General features: G+C 45.8%; 1 protein-coding gene across 2 annotated transcripts in view; it reads left to right on the plus strand.

Annotated features, from left to right (window-relative positions):
* The window catches only part of LOC144127907 (sialin-like), a 109850-nt gene that overhangs the window by 78536 nt on the left and 8721 nt on the right, over nucleotides 1-22593 (plus strand). For both annotated transcript variants that reach the window (XM_077660893.1, XM_077660892.1), the window contains 4 exons: nucleotides 1062-1236; nucleotides 16316-16452; nucleotides 17643-17828; nucleotides 20556-20688. In XM_077660893.1, coding sequence (XP_077517019.1) covers nucleotides 1062-1236; nucleotides 16316-16452; nucleotides 17643-17828; nucleotides 20556-20688 — 631 coding nt within the window. The remainder of the gene's footprint in view (nucleotides 1-1061; nucleotides 1237-16315; nucleotides 16453-17642; nucleotides 17829-20555; nucleotides 20689-22593) is intronic.

Raw genomic sequence — 22593 nt, forward strand, 5'->3', positions numbered from 1 at the left:
CTACCGTGATCCGGCTCCGCGACGCGTCACTGCGCATGCGCAGATCGCCCTCGGAGTTCCACATGGCGCCATGTGCCCGACCAGCTGCGCGTACGCCTACCGCGTCGGGACCAATCGGCGCGTGCCCACTGGCGAGGCGCCGGAAACGGATCACGGTGGCGGATCGCGGAATGCTATAACTGTTCCGCATTACCATTTGTGCAAAAGCCATTCAGTTTTACAGCAGCTGCTTTTAAAGGCACGTTTCTCGCGTCTGCGGTGCCGGCGTTGTCCCCGACACATAGCGTCACGCTGGTTAGTCAGCATTCTGCGGTGTCATTAGAAAGTTATAGCATAGAACGATCCACAACCGCGCTCTGTTAGAGAGTTATAGCATAGCACGATCCGCTTCCGCGGAGCGCCACTACTACGCATGCGCTAGTCGCCTTGGCACGAACTGATGCTGGCAAGCCGTGCGCAGGCCTGCTGCGTCGGAACCAATTAGCGCCTGCACACTGGCAACGTGCGGTGGCGTATCACAGTAGCGGATAGCTGATGGCGCTGTGACTACGCACGGAAAGACGCAGTCCGTGTGGGGTGCCCACTCAGAATTCCCCCCCCGCACCCCTCATCCCGGTCGCTCAGGGCGGCACGGTCGTTTTTTACTACTAATGCTACTACGACTATGATGACAAACATGCATGGGCTAGAACCTTCGCATTAACAGCTAGCACTGCAACTGCCGAGATGCGCCACAGTTTCCTTGCGAAAAACACCGGTAGTGGTGACTCCTGTATTCCTTTCTTCAACCACTTTATGAAAGCTTTGTTTTCAGTGCAATTAGCGTTATTGGATACAGGCTAACTTCAATTTGTCCTCAGTGTCCCTTTAAGAATATATTTGCATATTCATTGGTTCTTTGCAAACTCTGGTTTGCAAGTTTACTTTTTCGCTTAGATTAATTGTGGTCCCTCACAGGGCCCAACAGAAGAGAAGTAGAGCAGTGCTAAGGCTGGAGACCGTGAGGGTGTAGGGCGTCGACCGACAACTTCTAACACCCACACGGCACGTGTTGCGTGCAGGGTGTCACGTACCCGGCAATGTTCGGCATGGTGGCCCAGTGGGCCCCACCGCACGAGCGGGGTTCGCTGCTTGCGGTGGCGTACGTGGGCGCCAATGTGGGCGCCATCCTGGCCATGCCACTGACGGCCGTGCTCTGCGACTCCATCGGCTGGGAGGCTGCCTTCTACGTGTTCGGTGAGTGGCTCCCGAAGGCATTCGCCATTGATAGGGCCTCCGGAAGCGGAATCTACGCGAGTAATTGTAAGATGACCGGACAAGTTTTTTGCACCTGTTTCGCTCCGAGTCTACATCCTTTATACGCAAGACGGGAAAAATTCGAGATCACTACAGTGACTCTCATTGGAGTAATGCGAAAACATGGACGCCTCCTCGGCAATCGTCGCCTTTATTTGCCAGAGAATTTGTGCAATTCGTCTAATTTCAACCACGCTTCGTTCCAAACTTTCTAATTTGGCGCTGCGCGTTGACACCACCCATACTTCCGGTCACTTGGCGGAAAATCTTCAAGCGCCGACCAATCGTTAAAAAGGATGACGTTTTGGCCCCGGCTTACGTTGCCCTTGTTCACAATGAAAGAAAGACAGGAGTGAAGGAAGGTTATATAGGTTTCATGGTATGACGCAAGCAGCGGGAGTATATCGGGGGTAGATTGCCTTCGTTGCGTTTCTTTCATTGTGAACAAGGCCCCCGTAAGCCGGGGCCGAAACGTCATCCTTTTTAACGATTGGTCGGCGCTTGAAGATTTTCCGCCATGAACATACCCGACCAGACGGGTTTCCGTCGAACCCTGGATTCCGGTCACTTGGTACTACACTTCTGGCCGTTTAACTCTGGCTCCACTTCTGCCCTGGCCACGCCCACTTTTTGCTCATTTTCGGCTGTAATAATGCACTATTTATTTATTTTTTATTTATTGAATACTGCGGACATGCTGTATGTCCAAGCAGGAGAGGGAAATACATACAGGGGAAAGAAAAGCAAGTACCGAACAATATATATGCCACAAAATATACAATGCAGACACACAAAAAATGCAGTTACAATACAGCAGTGAAAATATCAAGACTGATTAGCAAGCAACGGAGAGGTCTGTGGTAGGGAATTCCATTCAGAAACTGTTCTTGGAAAGAAAGAAAACTTGTACGTATTTGTGCGTGCAAAAATAGGTTCCTGGCTAAGGGTATGCTTGTGGCGCGAGGCTCGACTAGAATCTCTAGCGATGTGATTTTCGGGTCGAATACCAAGTCGAGAAAAGTATAATGAATGAAGGAAATTGAGACGGCCTTTCTTTCTTCTATCTGCAAATGGTTCTAAGTCTGCAAGTTTGAGCATGGCGGAAGGAGAGTCTAGGCGCCGGTAACGGTTGAAAATAAAGCGAGCCGCAAGACGTTGTATTTTTTCAAGTTTTTGGGTGTCATCTGTAGTGTAGGGATCCCACACAATGCAGGCATATTCGAGAGTTGGCCTTACAATGGATTTATATGCCTTCAGTCTTAGGGCACTAGGGCAACCACCCATTCGAAACTTAAGAAATCCTAACTTTTTGCGGGCGGAGGAACATATTTTATCGATGTGTTTCGTCCATTTGAGCCGTGACGTTATCTTGACACCTAGATACTTATATTCTTTTACATCTCTGATGACATTGTTATTTATGTTGTATCTAAAATTAAGGGGCGTAGTCGTTTTACTGATGCAGAGAGAAACTGTTTCGTCAAAGTTAATAATCATTTCCCATTCGTTACACCATTTAGCTAATAACTGAAGATTTGCGTTCAAAGTAAACTGGTCAGAAACAGATTTGATATTATTAAATATAATACAATCATCCGCAAACAACTTTACGGACACAGAGGGTTAGAGAGCTTCTGTGAGGTCATTTATATAGATATTGAAGAGTACTAGACCCAAAACCGATCCCTGAGGTACACCTGAATAAACCTCTAAGAATCGAGAGGTGGCTCCATCGATTTCGACAAACTGCTTTCGTTTGGATAAATATGACGTGACCCAATTGATTATTCTATCCGGAATGCCTATTATTTTCATTTTTGTTACTAGTTTATGATGAGGGACTCTATGAAAAGCTTTGGAATAATCTAAAAAAATCATGTCAATCTGGCCACCACAATCGAGCACTTTGGCAAGTTCATCTACAGTGACCACTAGCTGTGTTGTTGTGGAGAATCCTCGACGGAAGCCATGTTGCGCTTTGGTCATTATTCCTGTCTGGTCTAAAAAATTGTTGAGGTATTTGGTGAGTACGTGTTCTAGCACTTTGCAGGAGGTTTAAATCAGTGAAATAGGGCGGTAATTACCAACTTGCAGTCTGTTGCCACTTTTAAAAACCGGAACCACGCGGGAAATTTTCCATTCATCAGGTACTATGCCCGATTCAAGAGACTTATTAAATATTATTATCAAGAACTTAGCTAGTATTTCAGCGTACATTTTAAGAAAGGTAGTGGGAATATTATCGGGGCTCGGGGATTTCTTGGAGTCTAGCCGCAGGAGTAGTTCTACTATTCCTTATCTGCTAATAGTAACGATTCTTTCGAGACTATTCAGACAGCAACCATTAAACGTTGTATTAGATTTGGTAAACACGCTTTGGAAGTAAGTATTAAAAGCATCGGCTATCTCCTTTTTGTCTGTAATGGCAGAGTCGTTGACAGTTACCTTGTCAAGTTTTCTAGTTTCTTTGTTTGAGAGAAACTGCCAAAATTTACTGGGATTTTCCGTCACAAAACGACCAAGCGTCTCACCAAAGTAGCGCTGTCTTGATTCGTGTAACTGTGACGCAAGTGTAGCTTTTAGGCAGTTATTGATAGAAATGGTAGCGCTTTTTTGTCTTCGATATCGTTTCAATTTGCGTTTAACGTGAATTAACTCTCTAGTTATCCAAGGACTTCTCTTATCTAACTTCTTTTTTCTATCTGGAACAAATTTGTGTAGGCAGAAGTGGCAGACCGTCGACCGTCACCAAATTTCACCAATTCGACCGTCACCAAATTTTTTGCTCCGCATCCTCACATCATCCTCTTTCGATTATAACCACTCTTTTGACGATATCTCTTTCCAGTTCCCCACAATCGTTGCGGAAGTGTTTCGGTGACAGGTTCGCTGTCGACATAGCCTAGTAAGGCTTTCGCATTAAAGGGGCTGCGAAACACTGCTTGAACGGATGCAAGTTACACTTCAGATGAATTCTTTGTCACACAGATGCTGACTAAAAAGAATTACAGGAATCGATCCATAGGAAGGGGAGTTATTCAATGAAGAAATTTAAAAACACAAGCCAACAAAATGCTGCCCTCAACTCGATTTTCGCGCGGTTTTCTATTTCCATTTCACTCTCCCAATGACGACACTGAGCGGGACCAATTAAGACAGCCTATGTTGCCATGGTTGCCTAATCGCTATAACTCGTTCTTGCAAAGGCTGGTAACGCCGTTTTCATGGTTACAACAACTACGTGAACGCCCAGCTGACCCAGCGATGCTTCATCGTCACGTCGACGGCACAGAAGGGAACACTGATCAGTGACGTTCCCTGACTTATGGATCGAACGCGATCCGAACTGGATCCGAACTCGAGCGCGGAATACTGGGACGGATTGACGGCCTGCGCAAGATTCTAGATACATTTAGCATAGCGCGTATCGCTATTGCTCAACGCCTATCATGGTCCGTCGCTAGGAGCGAGCTGATTGGTCACTGCGAGCAAGGCGCGTGCGCTGTTGACGGAAGCGTGGCGCCATCTGGCGTCGATGCCCGGTGATCCTCCACAAGCTGACGATACGCACGGCTAAATATGAAATGAATGGCGTTTTTCTTTGCATACTTGCTTGGGACCGAAACGAACGCTTGTAGAGTTCAATGGCTCGATCGGATCGATTCTGCAAAGCCGTTCTCAGATAAATAGAGAGTACACATAAGTTTTGTGTGCTAGGTCGTAGGATGTGTACGAAGAGGCGCAAAGTCCTTCGATGCAAAAAAAAAAAATAGCCAGAGCTTCTGGTGGTGTATTTTTGTTTTACTTGCTTTACAGCGCTTTTACCTAAGGAAAACAAGCTGATTTTGTTGATGTAATATAAAACGCAAAATCTTGACAAAACGTATCTCTATTTATTAACACAATTTGCAGGATATTTACCGTTTGTCCAGTCATCAAGCTCCCGACAAGTGATGTGATATCCACTGCTAAAAACCGCCACTGTATGGTGACAACGTCAGCGCCATGAATTTTGATTTTGCGAGCAAATTAAAATATTAAAAACTGGAGTGTACGCGGCACGACGGATGCTAATAGCACCACTATAACTCATTCTATGCAACCAACAGGCAAAATAATGCACTGATTACGTGTTTCGGGGCCCCTTTAATAACACCAGCACACATTGTCTTTGGCCTCCTATTACAGTGGCGGTGACACGGCTACGGGAGACGTTCAGTACAATCTAGCCTAAAGTTGCCTCTGCAGTCTTTTAGCTCTCCTGCAATTGTCACGAGCAAATAGCAGCGCTTTCGCAGGTGGTGGTGGTGAAAACATTTATTAGGAAGGGACAGGCGGTATGTTTGGGTCAGCCCGTATAAGGGACCGATCGTTACAACCATTATAGGTAGAGGTCCCTAGTTTGGGACCCCAGTGGCGGTGGCCGCCGCCAGGGCGCGCCCACCTAAGGCTTGTTAACAGCAGTTAAAGGACGAAGAAGTAGGTGTATACGCGCTATGCGAGACACATCTCATTCGTGATTTTCCTTTTCCCTCAGATTCCTCTATATTTATGAGCCGCTTGAGATAAACCTGGTTGAATTTTTTCCTGTTTGGACCTGCAAACCCTGGCCAATCCACCACCGTCGGTTTGTGCCATCGTATATTTGAGGCAACAACAACAACATCTCAGCTATCTAGAAAATCCACCGTTTATTGAGGCCGACGTCTGGGAAGGGAGCAACAGAACAACAACGGAGAGGAAGGGAGGAGAAATAGGTATGCTGATATATCAAGGAATAAATTGGCAAATAATAAAGTCAACTTGCAAAGAACATGTCTGGGTATCAGGTGCAATTGCCGGTAAAAGGATATGGCTAGGAGCAGTCTACTCAGGGACAGGGAACAAATGCAGGCAAGAAAACAAGGATCTAGTTAGGTGTCTCAATGAAGATATAAAGCAGTTTAGAGAAGGTGCCGAAATTATTCTGCTGTGTGACATGAATGGCCACATCGAGGATCTGGATGGATACACAGATTGTAACGGGAAGTTGATGCTAGACTTCTGCGAGCAACACCACCTAGCTATTATAAATAGAGGAACTAAGTGTGAGGGATAAATCACGTGGGAATCCCGTAACAGGCAAACGACCATTGACTACTGCTTAATGTCGCAGGGAATGTATATCAACCTCGCAATAATGGAAATAGACGAAGAGGGGAAGTACAGCCTTGGAAGTGATCATAAGCGTATTAGAATAAAGTTGGGAGCCCTGCTCAAAAAAGTAATGCGGGGAAGTATAAATTAGTACGCAAAATTAAATGAACAGGTAGTGCAAATAGCGGCCGGCATAGAGGAAGCAATAGAGAAATATCTCATGAAAAAGTGGGATACAATCAGTTAGATCTACTAATTAGAACAAAATAAAAGAAGTAAATGGAGTAAACTGCTGGAGAGGAAAGAGGGAGCCACGAAGTTGGTGGAATGAGGAAATTAGGGAGGCCATCGAACAACGACGGTTGACATCACGGGAACACAGAAACAAAGAGGGCGCAGTTGTCTGAAGAGGAAATAGGCCAAAAATGGGAATCTTATCGACAAAAGAAACAACAAGTGCAGGTCCTCCTACAGGCTAAAATAAAGCAGTCCTCTGATCACTGGCTGGCTGAAGTTCGCGATGCAACTAAATGGGGGTAAAGAAGATACTGGAACCATATGAGCTGGCTGGGTAAAGCGAACAACAGAAAGCAGGAACAGATTCACGATGCCGAGGGAAAATGTTTAAAGGCAGATGATGCTGTGAATTACATTGCATCAGTTACAGCTGAGTCATTTAGGAGCGACGATGGGGTAATCACCCCAAATGAGGGAGCAACACAGTGCAGCACAATAGAAAACAGCTTAGAACTGACCAGTCTTAAGTTGACTGAAAAAAGTCGGAAGAAACTATTCCAGAATACACATCTGCAAGGATAGACGAAATTCCAATCAAGTTCATTGATGAACTTGGCCCAAGAGGCAAGGAAACGCTGATAAACGCATTGGAGGCAGTCATAACAAATAAGTAAATTCCGCACAGCTGGAAAGAGAGTAAAATGAATTTTAATTATGTAGGGAAAGGCGATAAGGCGAGCATAAAGTCCTTCCGACCCATTACCATAACATCAGTTATATACAGGCTGCCGATGCAGGCGGTGAAATGAAAAATGCAGTCATGGGTACAAAGTAATAGAATACTTGGAGAACTTCAGAACGGGTTCAGAACGGGTATGTGCTTAGATGGTAGCCTGTTCTTGCTTACCCAGTGCATAGAAATAGCTAAGGCGGAAAACAGACCTCTGCATTTAGCCTTCCAGGACATAAGAGGTGCATACGACAACGTGAACGGGGAACTACTGTGGAACGTATTAAAAGATGAATGTATCCGTAATGAGGTAATTGATTTTATACAGGAAATATATCGAGAAAATACAGTTGAAATAACATGGGAAGGAATTCAGAGTAAGACAACCGTCCAGGTGCACAAAGGATTAAGGCAAGGTTGTCCTCTATCACCGCTGCTGTTCATGCTCTATATGATAAGTATGGAAAGAAGGCTACAAGGAAGCAATTTGGGTTATAATCTGTCGTACAGATTAGGCGGAAGGGTTGTTGAGCAACGACTACTGGGTTTAATGTATGCGGACGACATTGTACTGTTAGCAGATAGCCAGGAAGATTTGCAAACTGCGGTTAATTGCTGTGGAGACGAAGGAAACAGTCTAGGTTTCACATTTAGCACAGCTAACTCAGGTGTGATGATTTTCAATGATACAACTTATCAGGTGCTCACAATACAAGGCCATGAAATACCCGAGTGGCCGAATACAAATATCTCGGGGTATGGGTAAACGAAGGACAGAGGTAAACGGAAAAGCGCGAACAGTTTATAATAGCAAAATGGCGAAGAGATGCCGGGATAATGAAACATAGGGCATTGTGGGGTACAAGTATCAAGTACTGAGAGGTATTTGGAAAGGAATAATGGTGCCGAGGCTTATTTTCGGGAATGCTGTTCTATGCTTAAGGCAGAAGTTCAGTCGAGATTAGAAGTAAATCAGAGAGCTATTGGAAGATTAGCACTAGGTGCCCGCGGTAAAACCACAAACGAGGCAGTACAGGCAGATATGGGCTGGTCATCGTTCGAAGCACGGGAAGCTCGGGGTAAAATTCTATACGAAGAACGCCTGAGTAAATTGGACGATAACTGGTGGGCAGCTAAGGTATTTAAATACCTACACAGAAAGAGCGTTGTCTCACACTGGCGGGAAAGAAGAAGGAAGCTAACCAGTAAGTATGCCAGACACGAGGACGGAGAAAGGAAGAGCATTGAACGGCAGGTTAAAAACGCGGAAGGTGAAATTTGGATACATTCAATGGAAAAGAAGCATAGTGTAGAACTATATCAATGATGGAAAAAGCAGATCAGGAAAGAAGCGTTTTATGATAACTCAAGAGGCAGTGCCCTACTCTTTGAAGCTAGGTCAGGATGTCTTAGAATGCGCAGCTACAAAAAGAAATTCAACGAAGAAGATGAGACATGTGCTGTGTGTGGTAAATCGGTAGAAACAATAGAGTACCTCATACTAAAATGTGATGGTATCCATCCCGATGTCGATGCGTGCACATTCACTCTTCCTGAGGCCCTAGGGTTTAGAGTTAACAATAGTCATGTAAATAAATCTGCCGTGGAAACTAGCAAAAAGCGTATGAAAGGTTGGTGACTCAAAAGCAGAGAGGTGACATAAGGTTAAAAGTTTAGGAAGACGCATTTAAAAAAAAGGGGAATTTTAATAACTTGGAACACTGCTAAACAAAAATGAACTGAAAAAATCTGTGCATGGTGGCAACTGCCACCACCGCGTTTCAAAGGGGACGCTCCTACTTTCCATCCATCCACCCATTGAGCCTGTAAGTCGTGGCAGCGGAGCAGTGTCGCCTCCCAGCCCTCCCGGGTTTTGTTGGGGATTAGAGGAATAGCCGGGTTGGAGGGGCAGGCCCACACCATGTGATAGGTGTCAGAAGACACCGCTCTACAGTGCGGGCAGCTGCCGTTATAGGAAGGGCCAAAATATTTTACGGCTGCCGGGCACAGCAATGTATTGGTGAGATGGCGAAGAAAGAGCCACTCATCCGCCTTCTTGATGCCTTTATATGGGCGAGGGTAAAGGCTATGACTAGCTTGACTGTAGGTTGTAACATCTTTGAAGGTATATACCGGATTAAAATCGGGTTCCCGATCGGGTGGGGAGTAGAAAACAGTCCGGTGAGAGAAAGCGCGGATGGCTATGTCTGCTGCCCCGTTTCCTGCCAACCCCCGATGAGTAGGGGCCCATATAAGGTAACGGTGTGCGGGGTCCGTATCGCGTATGCATTTTTCGTAGATTCCATAGGCTGGGAAGGGAGTACAGCCTTGTTCGGCGTTCCGACTGGCCCCTCGCGAGTCGGTGGTTATGTATTTTGAGTCGGAATGTGAGGCCGCGAGAGCAGTCGCGACCTCCTCTGCTTGTGTTTCACTTCGGGCTCTGAAGAGGTGAGGCCGTTAACTGTGCTGCAGTTGTGAACTACCGCGACCGTGTACCATCCCCCGTGGCGAGGGACGGAGGCGTTCACGTAGTATACGCCTGTTGTCAACCACAGTGCGCTCAGTGACGGCAGAACCATGTGAAATTCGCAGGGGGGGGGGGGGGGGGGGAGGGGGGTGCAAGGACGCCTTCAGGTATGCTTTGATAAGAAGCAAAGGCACTGAGAATCGTTCGATTACAAGATATCGAACAGCAGGGCACCTATTGGCAACTAAGGCGCCGCTTGGCAAAGGCCCCAACATAATAATAATAATTGGTTTTTTTGGGAAAGGAAATGGCGCAGTATATGTCTCATATGCCGTTGGACACTAAACTGCGCCGCAAGGGAAGGGATAAAGGAGGGAGTGAAAGAAGAAAGGAAGAAAGAGGTGCTGTAGTGGAGGGCTCCGGAATAATTTCGACCACCTGGGGATCTTTAACGTGCACTGACATCGCACAGCACACGGGCGCCTTGGCGTTTTTCCTCCATAAAAACGCAGCCGCCGCGGTCGGGTTCGAACGCGGGAACTCCGGATGAGTACCCGAGCGCCCTAACCACTGAGCCACCGCGGCGGGGCATCCCCAACACTGGTGGGTTCAGAGCCGCCGTAACGCTAGGGTCAGAGCAAAGCCGCGCTGTTCTGCGGCTATCAATCTCCATATCCTAGTGACTTCCCGCGCGCCGTAACACACGCTGGTGGCAGTAAAAAGAACATGCGCACACATTCGAAGACAGTCTGCGGGAACCAAAGTTGACGCAAAGGCACGTATTATCCGCAGTAGAATAGTTAAATTTTAACAATTATAGATGGGCTCTTGCTAGCAATTGGAGATTTATAGCAAGCAATTTCTAAGTCATAGCAGCTTTCAGAATTTCAAAAAAGCGATTACCCTCGCATCTGTGGCTCAAAAAATGTTCGTAATTTCCTCCTCTGTTCAGAAATCGCGCCCACCTCTGGGCATTACTACATGGCGCATGTGCCGCGTGACCCTCGTCACCATGTGCGTTGCTCCAGCCGATGCTGGAGCAACGAAGCAGTAGACGTCAAGACCGAGAAGGACTCAGTGAAGACAGTCTTATGAGTGGATGGCGATGTGTAGCTTTAAGACTCGGATACGTGCGCGAAAGATACGTGCTCGGATACGTGCTTTTTAAAATTTGTATTCATCATCATCATCATCATCATCATAAGCCTGACTATGCCTACTGCAGGTTAAAAGCTTTGCCAGTTGCGCCCAACGTATGCCCGTAAACTTCTTAATCTCGTCCGCCATCATAACTTTCTGCTGCCGCCTGCTACGGTTGCCTCCTCCTGGAATCCACTCCGTTAGCCTTAATGACCAGCGGTTATCTTGCCTTCGCATTACATGCCCTGCCCAAGCCCATTTCTTCCTCTTGGTTTCGACTAGGATGTCATTAACACGCGTTTGTTCCCTCACCCACTCTGCCCGCTTCCGATCTCTTAACGCTACACCTATCATTTTCTTTCCATAGATCGCTGCATTGTCCTTAACTTAAGCTGAACCCTTTTCGTTAGCCTCCTCGTTTCTGCACCGTAGGGGAGTACGGGCAAGATACAAGTGTTGTATACTTTTCTCTTGAGGGATATTGGCTATTCATGATCTGACAGAGTCTGCCATATGCGCTCCATCCCATTCTTATCCTTCTAATTATTTCCCTGTCAAGATCCGGATCAGTCCTAAGCAGACGTATTCCTTTATCACTTCCAGCACCTCGCTACTAATTCTAAACTGCTGCTCACAATTGTTAGCTTTTCTGACTTATGCCAATGGGTGTTTCACCTTAGATGTTCTGCAATTTTTAAAAATAGGCTTTTTTAGTTAAAAGAACGTCTTTTTTATGTATCATTGCAGCGGTGTAGCGCATCAAAATACAGCTAAGTGCTAACTGGCAGGCTGCATAAGGAATACTCAGTAGTTACCTTCTAACTATTACTCTTAGTTTTTCTTATTTATTGATAGGCGTGCAGTCCACCGTAGGTAATATCCATTTCAGTTTTTAGAATTTCAAAAACGCAGTTACCCTCGGCGCTGTCGCCTAACAAAATTTCCCTACATCGCGCGAAAATACATGCGCTTTCGACATGCCTGCGGGCAAAACAAGCCTTCCAGTTCAGTCAGGGCGCTTAATTATAAAAATGATATAGGTATTACCTACGATGAGCTGGGCTCCTCTAAAAAAAAAGATGGGCACTAACAGTAATCTTTAAAAGGTAACTACTCAATAGTGCTTAACCAGCCTAGTTACCATGTCTCAGCTGTATTCTGATTCGCTACACCGTTGACAATGTTATGCCAGAAAAACCGGTTTTCTAACTTGAAAAGCTTATTTTTAAATGCAGCCGAACATCTTGGGTGAAACACGGTATATAGAAGCTCCGTTTTCAGTCAGAGTAGCCTCTTTGCCGGCAGAACACGGTAACCTACGGGTACATCTACCGGTAATCTACCGACCAGATTAAAGACACTGCAAGGTAGGTCCTGTCGATTCATCACACTTCAGTGCTCACTTTACTCAAACAGCACTGCAGAAGAAGAGAACCTCAACCTACAGTGGTGAACAAAAAGATATGATATTTCAGGTTTTCGAATTTAACTTTTTTTAGTGCACGAGGTTGGTAGGATGACAATGTCACACTTCTTACACAATATCAAGCAATGTTTATCATTATATTCAGCGGCAATTTGTTCCCACAGAAAACTTTTTGATGATTTCTCCACTGCGTGAAGGTATCGGCGATTATATGTTTTTTTATTAGAAAGTAAAGCAACAATTTCAAGGATACCTTTTCACAATAACCTAATGTATCAATACTGCGCATGAAAGCCATTTCCGGCGATCACTGCTTTATCCCGCTGAAGCATGGAGTCCAGGAAGCTCTCAGTGAACGTCTAGACCCGGGTCCCCTCTTTTGCAGCAGCTTCTCAACTTTATGCTAGACACTGCTGGCGTTTTTCTCGCTCAGACGACGTACGACAGTTATCCAAATATATTCAATTGAGACAATCTCACAATCTCAGTATAGATGGCTTGACCGCTCCATAAGGTCCACTGTCTTCATCCTCATCCAACTTTTCACAGTCGTAGAAAACTGCTTCAGGTCGTAATTCGTTGAAACACATACTGAAAATCCATATTGTTGCGTACGTGCCTATGAAAGCATATTACATTTTCAAGAATGCCCTAATCCACCTCTTCGCTCATGGAACCTTGAATACACTCAAGGAGACAAGCTCCACCAGCGGAGAATGAGCCCTAGGCAATTACGCTCCCACCGCTGTGGTTTAACGCGGCAAGCTGACAACAAGGTCCATCTGAATTGCATTTGGGGGGACGTATACAAAAGAATCCCATGATTCCAGCACGACAGCAAATTCGATTCATCTAATTAAATCACTCTTTTCTATTCGTTACCTATCCACACCGGGTGTTCATTTACCTACATCATCCTGGAAGCCCAATTCTTTTAATAGATAATAGGTGTCTCAGCTGAGCTCCTGTCGTTTAGTTCAGCACATTGCACATGACGTCTTACAGTCCATGGAAGAACTGTAGAGCCTGGAAACAGCGTTAATTTTTTGAAATATCCATAACAGTTAGTCTAGAGTTTTCCAGGCTAACGCGAACAATGTCTTTCTCAACAACTTAGTTTGTCGTCTTCGAGTGTCTCCCGCAAATATCGATAAACCAAACCTCCTGTTAACCTAAATCTCTTGAAAACTTGTGAATACGTGGACTTCGCTACACTGAAATCCAGTGAAATCTGTTGGTGCTTCATCACGTAGTTGCTTCCGCATATAACTGCTCTTTGAGAAGTCCTGTTGGCGTTATGTTTACCTCACACTCCGCTCATTGCTTGCGAAAATATGCATTAATACATGTAACCGCAGAATACGTCACCTGAAAGTGACCGCAAGTTAATAATAATTTAGGAGAAGATGAAGGCAGAGAGAATCGTCCATCCAAGGACAAAAATGGAAAACGAACTGAAGGCAAACAGGCACGCTGCCAAAAGCTCCAAGCGGACGAAGAGGGCATTATTACGTCTGAATATTTTCATAAATAGCAAATAGGTCTCTTACACACAAATAACACCGCGACACACGGGACAAGAAAAAAGGGATACAAACACGAGCGCTGTGGCCTGGCTGGCCCACCAACTGGCCCAGCTAATTGCACTCCTACGTCTTTTATATTCTTGATATTGTGAATTTATGCGAAAAAATGAAAATAATATATTCTTGTTCACTACTGTACCTGTACATTGGCAAGCAAAAAAAATAAAGAACAAATGCTATCTAATCTTGTCCTTTTTCACAAGTTCTGCTAAAAATCCACATCCTACTCCGCACCTATAATGATTCCTGCCTAAGATAGATTTTCTCGTCTTTACTGGAGTTAAAAAGTTAAACCCCCATTTTCACCACTGGTGCAGCTAGATTTGTGTTTATACACCTACCTCCTACCCTTCTGAACGGCACCAGTACGTCCAGATCTCTGGTTCTAATTCTCAGCCAGCTGCAGTTCTTTCGGGAGTTCCCCAATGTTCTGTTCTTGGTCCACTTCTGTTCCTTATTTATTTAAATGACTTAAGTTTCGATTCCCCAGTGCGATGCCTTTTTTTCGCAGACGACTGCGTTGTATACCTACCTATTCAAAATGCTCAGGATCATAGTATAATAAACGACTACCTATAAGAGGTTTCCAAGTGGTGTCTGTCCTGGGAAATGTCCTTAAACACCTCGAAGTGTGCAAAAATGACAAATACACGCAAAAAGCCGGTTCATAATTACACATATAAAGTTAACGGTGCAGCTATTTCTCATGTAAACGAATACAAGTACCTGGGGGTTGTATTTAGCAGTAACTTAAGCTGGAGCTCGCATATCGGGCATTTGGTTTCAAAGGCGTCCAAAAGGCTTTGGCTTTTAAGAAATCACCTAAAGCACTGCACAACTAAAACAAAATTAACAGCCTACACTGCATTAGTACGCCCACTGCTGGAATATGCAGACGTTCTTCGGGATCTGCACACCCAAGTAGATATAAATCGCATCGAAGGCGTTCGAAAAAAAGCACTAAGATTTATCTACAACGCATATGGTAGGCACGTGTCTGTCACTAATCTACTAAGGCAACCTGAACTCCAGACGCTTCAATCCCGCAAGTTATACCGTTTAAAACTGCTGCATGGTATTAATTATAATTTAACAAACACTAATTTTGACTCTTACATGGAATATAATACTTTCCGCCCAACACGCGGCAAACACAGCTCGACAATAGTAGCTCCACGATGCCGAACTAAAGCTTAACACTTTTCTTTCTTTCCAAAAACAATATCAGAATGGAACGGGCTTCCGCGTGACGTGGTCAGCTTGACATACCAAGATTCCTTCTTATCTGCTGTCGCGTCGCTGTTATAGACACAGTGTGTTTGTTCATGCTCTTACTTTTGCATTTTTGTATTCTTAAGAAGCGCAGGGTGTTTGTTATTGCTTCTCTGCTCGCTTTTTATTTTGTGTGTGCTTGCTTTGTTGCATCGCATTATATCAACGATGTATGTTTCTTCCGCTCCTGCCTTGGCTACCAAATGGCGGCTGGCTGTATTGAATAAAATAAAATTAAAAAATAAAATAAATAAATAACAGAATGGAATGTCCTCTCCTACTCTGTTGTAAACACTATCGATCCTTATTAACTTATCTCAGACCTCAAGGATAGCCTAAGTGCTGAAAGCATGACACCGAACAAAAATAAAACAGATAGAAAGACATTCCGGCTCCCCCGAGAGTGTCTTGTTCGCCCCAAACCCAAAACCTGAGCTGTCTACCTCAAGCCTATAGAGCACGAAAGACGGCCGATTCACCGGGCGCAGCAAACAGGTAAGGCCGTAGGAGCCCCGGACTAAGGGCTCCTCCCAGTTCGGGGGGGGGGGGGGGGGGGGGGCGCAAAGGTTTTTATTGAATCAAAATGTTCATCATCGTGATCAACACGCCTGTCCATCTCCATCTATTTTCGTCATGTGCCGTCCCGAGCAGAGACGGGGTTCCGTCAGATGCTTGACTTCAAATATAGTGCAAAAGAGTTGGGGTGTGCATGATTTGTTTCTTGTTTGTTTCCGTTTGATATTTTTTATGATGGATTTATTTACAATGTTGTTATTTTGTTGTGTTCATATGTTTGCCTTCTTCATCTTTTAACCCTTTATGATGCATTCCAAGCATGCTCGTTTTAACGCCATTAGGTTACTCTCGTGTTCATATTTTACTAACGTGATGCCCACATGGGCCTTCAGGGTAAGTAAATGAAAAGAAAAAGCTTGTTCGATCTCAATGTCCCATTAGTGTCACACAAAGAATTGACGCGAAAATTCGCAAAGGGTGTCTTCGTCCAAATATCGCTCTGTGCGCAGGCATGGTGGGCTGCATCTACTTCGTGCTCTACTCGTGGCGCGTGCGGAGCACCCCCGAGCAGGACCCGTGGATCGGCGAGGCCGAGTGGGACTACATCTCCCGCGGACGGGTCGCCAAGCCTCTGCCTCCGCTGCAGGTGCGTGGCCGAGAAGCATTGCTGTGTGCGCTAGGTTGGTGACTGAGCGACCTGGTTAAGCTTCCAATGGCAGGCGTACGGCACAAGACAGCGAAGAGAACGAAGCTGTCCGCGGGGGGTTGTATTTAAATGTAGAACTGAGGATTGGGCGAGTTGGTGGTGATCTATCGTATTAAAAACCAGCGCTAAAAAACACAGAGGACGAGACGAGACACACGGAAGGCGCTGAACTTACAACTGAATTTTATTCGATAGTAAGAAGTCAATTTATACAATACACACACACGTGTAAGGTTTTCTCGTCAAACACAGATGTACTGTAATCACCCACATGCGATAAACCCCCAATAAAGAAACATTAGCTGGTCAAGCTGGGAAATGAGCTTGCTTCATTGTGGGTAGTGGGGTTTACGATAGCGAATTTGCCTTCGAAATTTGTTTAATTTTTTTTTCGGGGGGTGGGGGGCTATCGCGTGTGGGTGATTACAGTACATCTGTGTTTGAGTCGCGTGTGTGTATTGTATAAATTGACTTCTTACTATCGAATAAAATTCAGTTGTAAGTTCAGCGCCTTCCGTGTGCCTCGTCTCGTCCTCTGCCTGTGTTTGTTAGCGCTGGTTTTTAATACGATGGATGTATTTAAATGGCCCATTCCTGGAATGAACGATGAGCCGTCAGTCAGCGCTGTGATCGGCCCGTTTTCGGTCTTGTTGATGTCTTGCGTATCGCTGTACGCTAGCCCAGCCATTGCTACGTACGCCGCCGAAAGTCACCGCGGTGCTGTCGTATGGTGCACAGATCGTAAGCGGCCACAATGCATTCGCAGACTGAGGACACGCCACGAGAGACTGTCGTATTGAGGGCGGCGAGGCTTGAGGAATTGAGAGAGGTATTCATATGCCAAATAGAATGCAAACAAGGCTAGTTGCTGCAAACTGTAAAGACTTACAAAAACGAAAATTTGTTGTCACTAGCCCAAGAACAGAGCGAGAACTTTTTACGCTCAAGAATTTCTTTAAGTCTGTTGGATGCTGCTACCTCAAAATAGGTCCAGGATCACCTCGAAAGGTGCTGAACGAAGTGATGGGTTTAGAATTGGAAAGTATATGGCTTTCCAGGCTTTTAACGTACGCCGTTCATATCGTGTTGGCTACGAGACTGACGCCATCGAACATCCGTCGTCACTGCAGGCCAAGGCCGTCGAGGCTGGCGGCGTGGACATGCTGGAGAGCTCCACCCCGTGGCTGCCGCTGCTGACGTCGGTGCCGCTGTGGGCGCTGACAGCGTCCCGGTTCGCCTGCCTCTGGGGACAGTTCACCGTGCTCACGGGTCTACCCACCTACTTGGCCGCCGTGCTTCGCATGCCACTGGCCAAGGTGCGACTCACTCGGCCTCTGCCCAATAACGGGAAGAAGACTCATCGCAATGCGTAAACGATGCCTTGATAGGGTGCGACCGCGGCGATCCCTGGAATTCGGGAAGCCCGCTGTGCCCATGTGTTAGGCCCAGAGCCAGAATTTCTATGCCTCCGATGTGTTCAATGGAGTTGAGCATTGAAATGTTTGTTTTGTCTTTTTGCTGCGCTCGGTTATTTAATACAGGTCCAACAGCTGTTTTATCATGTGTTGTGTATGACAGCTTTCTGGTCACCACGCTGACTGTGTCGATCCCCTTTACGAAGTCCCAGATAAAACTGCGCCTGTAGCACATAAAATCAAAGCTTTTTCACATGAGGGGCATCGCCAGGAGGTCACCGACCATTTGAAACCTAGCACCGCATTGAGAGGCGCTTCAACCTTTTTAGCTGACTTAAGACACAAAATACCCACAAGTCCAACTTCACTGCGTTGGTAAAGAAGCTTTTCGCTGCTCCGAAATGCACAGGACAAGATTAGAAGCTCTCCGTTCTGTTGTCCTGTGACTTTCTAAGCAGCGCACAATATTCTCTATTTGTTACACCAACTTAGGTCGTCTATATCGCCCCCTATAGTGACTCCTCCCCAAAATAGTGGCACCCTGTACAACCTTTTATGCATTATATCTAGGCAGGGTGTGTTGCTGGGCGAGTTGATGGTGATCGAACATCATGTAATCATAGGATCCTTCGTTTTCGGGTAAAACCAGATTTTAGATTATTCGTGCACCCCTAATGTATTTCTATCCATTTCTACCGATAAATGCGCCTTCTAAAGAACGTATGCGTTTTTCCTGGCGAGAGTTGAATACACCGAACAAATATTAGCCGATATCCTGCGCTTAATTGTGGAGGGGCGTTTTATCTCAACCAATGATCTTACGAGTATTTTAACGTTTGTTATCTAATGCCTTAGCTTAATAAGGCATGTTCATAAAGTGCGCATATTTAGAAGCCACAAACCAAAATACGAGTCTAGACCTGACGTTTTATCGCCATCAGTGCATCGAGTGCTATCCTTGCTAACGATGTCCTGCGCAAAGGTTCATCCAATGGTTGATCAAAATGGCAAAATGGCCGTTCTCATGTCGAATGAAAGTTTTTTTCACTGTACAAGGCAGGCAGGCAGGTCTGCCACGGATACGAACGTGCTGTGAAGGGCATCAGTAACAGACGGGATAAAATATGTGCAGCAGGTGAGGACAAAAGATTAAAGATGGTTAACAGCTTCTTTTGTTAAACATGTCATTTTCATGCCATTTATTAAATATTGAGCAAAATTATGGCTTTCTCTGCCGGGCACAGAAACATGCGCTTAAAGTAAATCTCTTCGGCTGCAAAAAAGGACCCGAAAGAACCAGAATTATGAAATCTTTAGCTGAACAACACGATTTGTACACGAATAATAATAATAATTGGTTTTTGGGGAAAGGATATGGCGCAGTATCTGTCTCATATATCTTTGGACACCTGAACCGCGCCGTAAGGGATGGGATAAAGGAGGGAGCGAAAGAAGAAAGGAAGAATAGGTGCCGTAGTGGAGGGCTCCGGAATAATTTCGACCACCTGGGGATCTTTAACGTGCACTGACATCGCACAGCACACGGGCGCCTTAGCGTTTTTCCTCCATAAAAACGCAGCCGCCGCGGTCGGGTTCGACGGCTGCGTTTTTATGGAGGAAAAACGCTAAGGCGCCCGTAAAAACGCAGCCGTCGAACCCGACCGCGGCGGCTGCGTTTTTATGGAGGAAAAACGCTAAGGCGCCCGTGTGCTGTGCGATGTCAGTGCACGTTAAAGATCCCCAGGTGGTCGAAATTATTCCGGGGCCCTCCACTACCTGAATTTGTACCCGAATTTGCGCGAAAAAATTTCAACCGATTTTTACCCCGTGAATTCCGGGAGAAATAAAATCTGAAAATGAAGAGCCATAATTACTTCCTAACTTCACGCTCTGACAGCTTCCACTTACTTCAGCGCCCTCTCCTCCAAGTTGTAGACAATGCGACTTGAACGCGAATTATGCCTTACTGCCTCGCAGCGCCAGCAGACGTACGATGCTGCACATGACGCGCTCATTCCTGCCGCACTTAAGTCATGTCGCACTGTTTTCGGACACACCTTAGGAAATCCTGAGACTAGGTGCGCTTTTTTTCGACAATCTCGGAGATGTTGAGGCTAACACGCACAAGGACGGTGACGAGGACGACCTTTTCACTCGATGGACTCCTCCTAAAGATAAATCTCCAGACCATTGCGCCTCGTGGAAAATGTCGTATAGTGGTACCTTAACGTACATACCCTGCCTTCATGCGTCTTCCGTTCCGTAAGCTCGTTAAAACAAATGAGGCTCTTGTATGTGTACCCTACAGACAAGCAAAGCCTGTATGTCTGACTTTGAGGGAGCACGGCAACGTATGGCCGCCGCGCTTGGCGAAGCGTTGTCGCCGACCCCCTGCCAGAATCGGCGGCAAAGGCGCATGCGCGGCAAGCACGACCGGGTTGCTCTTTCCGCGCATGCGCTGGCGCCGGCCATTCTCGCCGGCTCTCTGTGGCAGCACTTCGCTTCAGTGGCTTCGAGAAGCGCGGAGTGTTATCTGCAAGTGTGGCACATACTGTTTTCCTGCGCGCTGCCACTTGGCGCGTCACCACCCTCGTTGCCTGCAAGCTGCTTCCCTCGTTTTTACGACAGAGTGGCCTCGTCAACGCGGCCATGTTCGGTGCCCAGAGCGCGGGCATGCTGGCCGGCGGATTGTTCAGTGACAGGCTCCGGCGCCAGGGACGCCTCTCCACCACGACCATCCGGAAGCTGTTCCAGACTGCCGGTGAGCGGCGTTGCCGAGCATTTCTGCGATCTTGAGAAAACAATGAGAGACAAGCACGTGAAATAAGCCACTTTCGTGTGATTGTCTCTTATTGCGCTCACTTTTCGAAGGTTGAAACCATAAAGCGACTTGCCCAAAAAAAGAGTTTTACTGAAGCGCCCAGCTTAAACAGTGCTTTAGACATACAGTGTGTTACGTCAGCATAAAGAACCTGTTGTGGTTCATTCTTTACAAGCTATTTAATATGTGCTCCATGAATAAGGCTTTCAAAAGTATTTTAGAAATTAAGCGCACTCAGCGCATCGTTAGAGAGGGGAGAAAAGTGAATATTTGAACGTATTAATACGGAGTCGCCGCGGTGGCTGAGTGGTTATGGCAATCGGCTGCTGGCCCAATAGACGCGGGTCCGATTCCGGCCGCGTCGGTCGAATTTCGATGGAGGCGAAATTCCAGAATCCCGTGTGCTGTGCGATGTCAGTGCAAGTTAAAGAACCCCAGGTGGCCGAAATTTCCGGAGCCCTTCACTACAGCGTCTCTCATAGCCTGAGTCGCTTTGAGAGGTTAAACCCCAATCAACCAAACATTATTACGGCACTGCTAATGTTAGCCTTTGGTCAGCATTACCTATCCTAGACCAAACGCGATATGGCTCCTTCATTGACGGTGCTTCGTCAATACCAGTTTTATTCTTGCGTATATTGCGAGGAAATTCCAATCGCAGTATTTCTCTGCGCGAAGATACTGTTTTCCAACCAAGCCCTTTTCTTATCTCAGGCCCTCTGACAGTAAAACTATTTACTCTTACAAAGCGTGCTGCTTGTTCCTGGGCTCGTTCTATTTTGTTTAGGGGGTATGTGTGTACGAAACACAGGTTACAAATTCATATCCTAAATTAGGCCTAATAGTAATCAAATACAAATTTCATTTCAGTGGTGACGAATAATGCTTAAAATTTGTTACAAAAAAGTTGAGACGGTAAGCTTTTTGCCCTAATTAATTCTACATGATCAGTCAAACATTTCAGTAAACGTAACGTCGAGGTGTATAAAGTGTTCTGTGGTTTGGAGTACATTATTGTTTAATTTATATGAACTGAAAAATTCTTTCTTTATTCGTAAACTGCGCATGATATTTTCCAGTATCCAAAGACATCAGCCACCGGTTTCATCAGATGGATACTTTTTGGAGGTCCCACTACAATGCAGTCCCATCGCAAATCATTTCACCAGACAATGCACGAAACAGTCGTCGACATATCGCCTGATGGTAGACTTCAGTCCTGCCACTGGATCGTTAACATAGACGAGAAATAGAAGCGGCCAAGTGCACAGCTTTGAGGCACTCCCGACAGCATGTGCATTGGACGTCGCCCTGTTCAGAATAACTTCTCTTTGCGAAAGTGTAAATGATCCTTTAACATGTACACAACAGCTTCAGGAATGCCTAAGGATTATAATTTTAAGAAAGGCGGAGTGTGTGGGACGACTTCAGAAGCTTTCCGAAAGCCCAGGAAAAGTGCCTCTAATTATGGTCCAAACAGGCTGCAATTTCTTCCGTAACGCTAAAAGCAATTTTCCTGAAAATACTTCATGCGGTTACACTACATGAGATGTTCGAGCATCTTACAGCGAACGAAAGTTACATATTGCCTATAATTGCATACGTGTGTACGATCACTCTCTTTAAACATCTTTGTCACGTTGGCTGTTTTCCAATTTTCGGCCACGTTTTGTATTTGTAGTTATTTGTTGAATAATATCACTAAAGATGACGCAAACTGTATTGAGCAGCGTTCCGAAATGAGATTAGAAACTCCGTCAGATCCATGAACTGAATGAGGGTTCAAAATGCCCAACAAAGCTTGGACTTCTGCCTCGCTCCCGGCAATGTTTTCCATTTCTGTTC

The sequence above is a fragment of the Amblyomma americanum genome, chromosome 4 (genome assembly GCF_052857255.1).
Source record: "Amblyomma americanum isolate KBUSLIRL-KWMA chromosome 4, ASM5285725v1, whole genome shotgun sequence".
Classification (NCBI taxonomy): domain Eukaryota; kingdom Metazoa; phylum Arthropoda; class Arachnida; order Ixodida; family Ixodidae; genus Amblyomma; species Amblyomma americanum.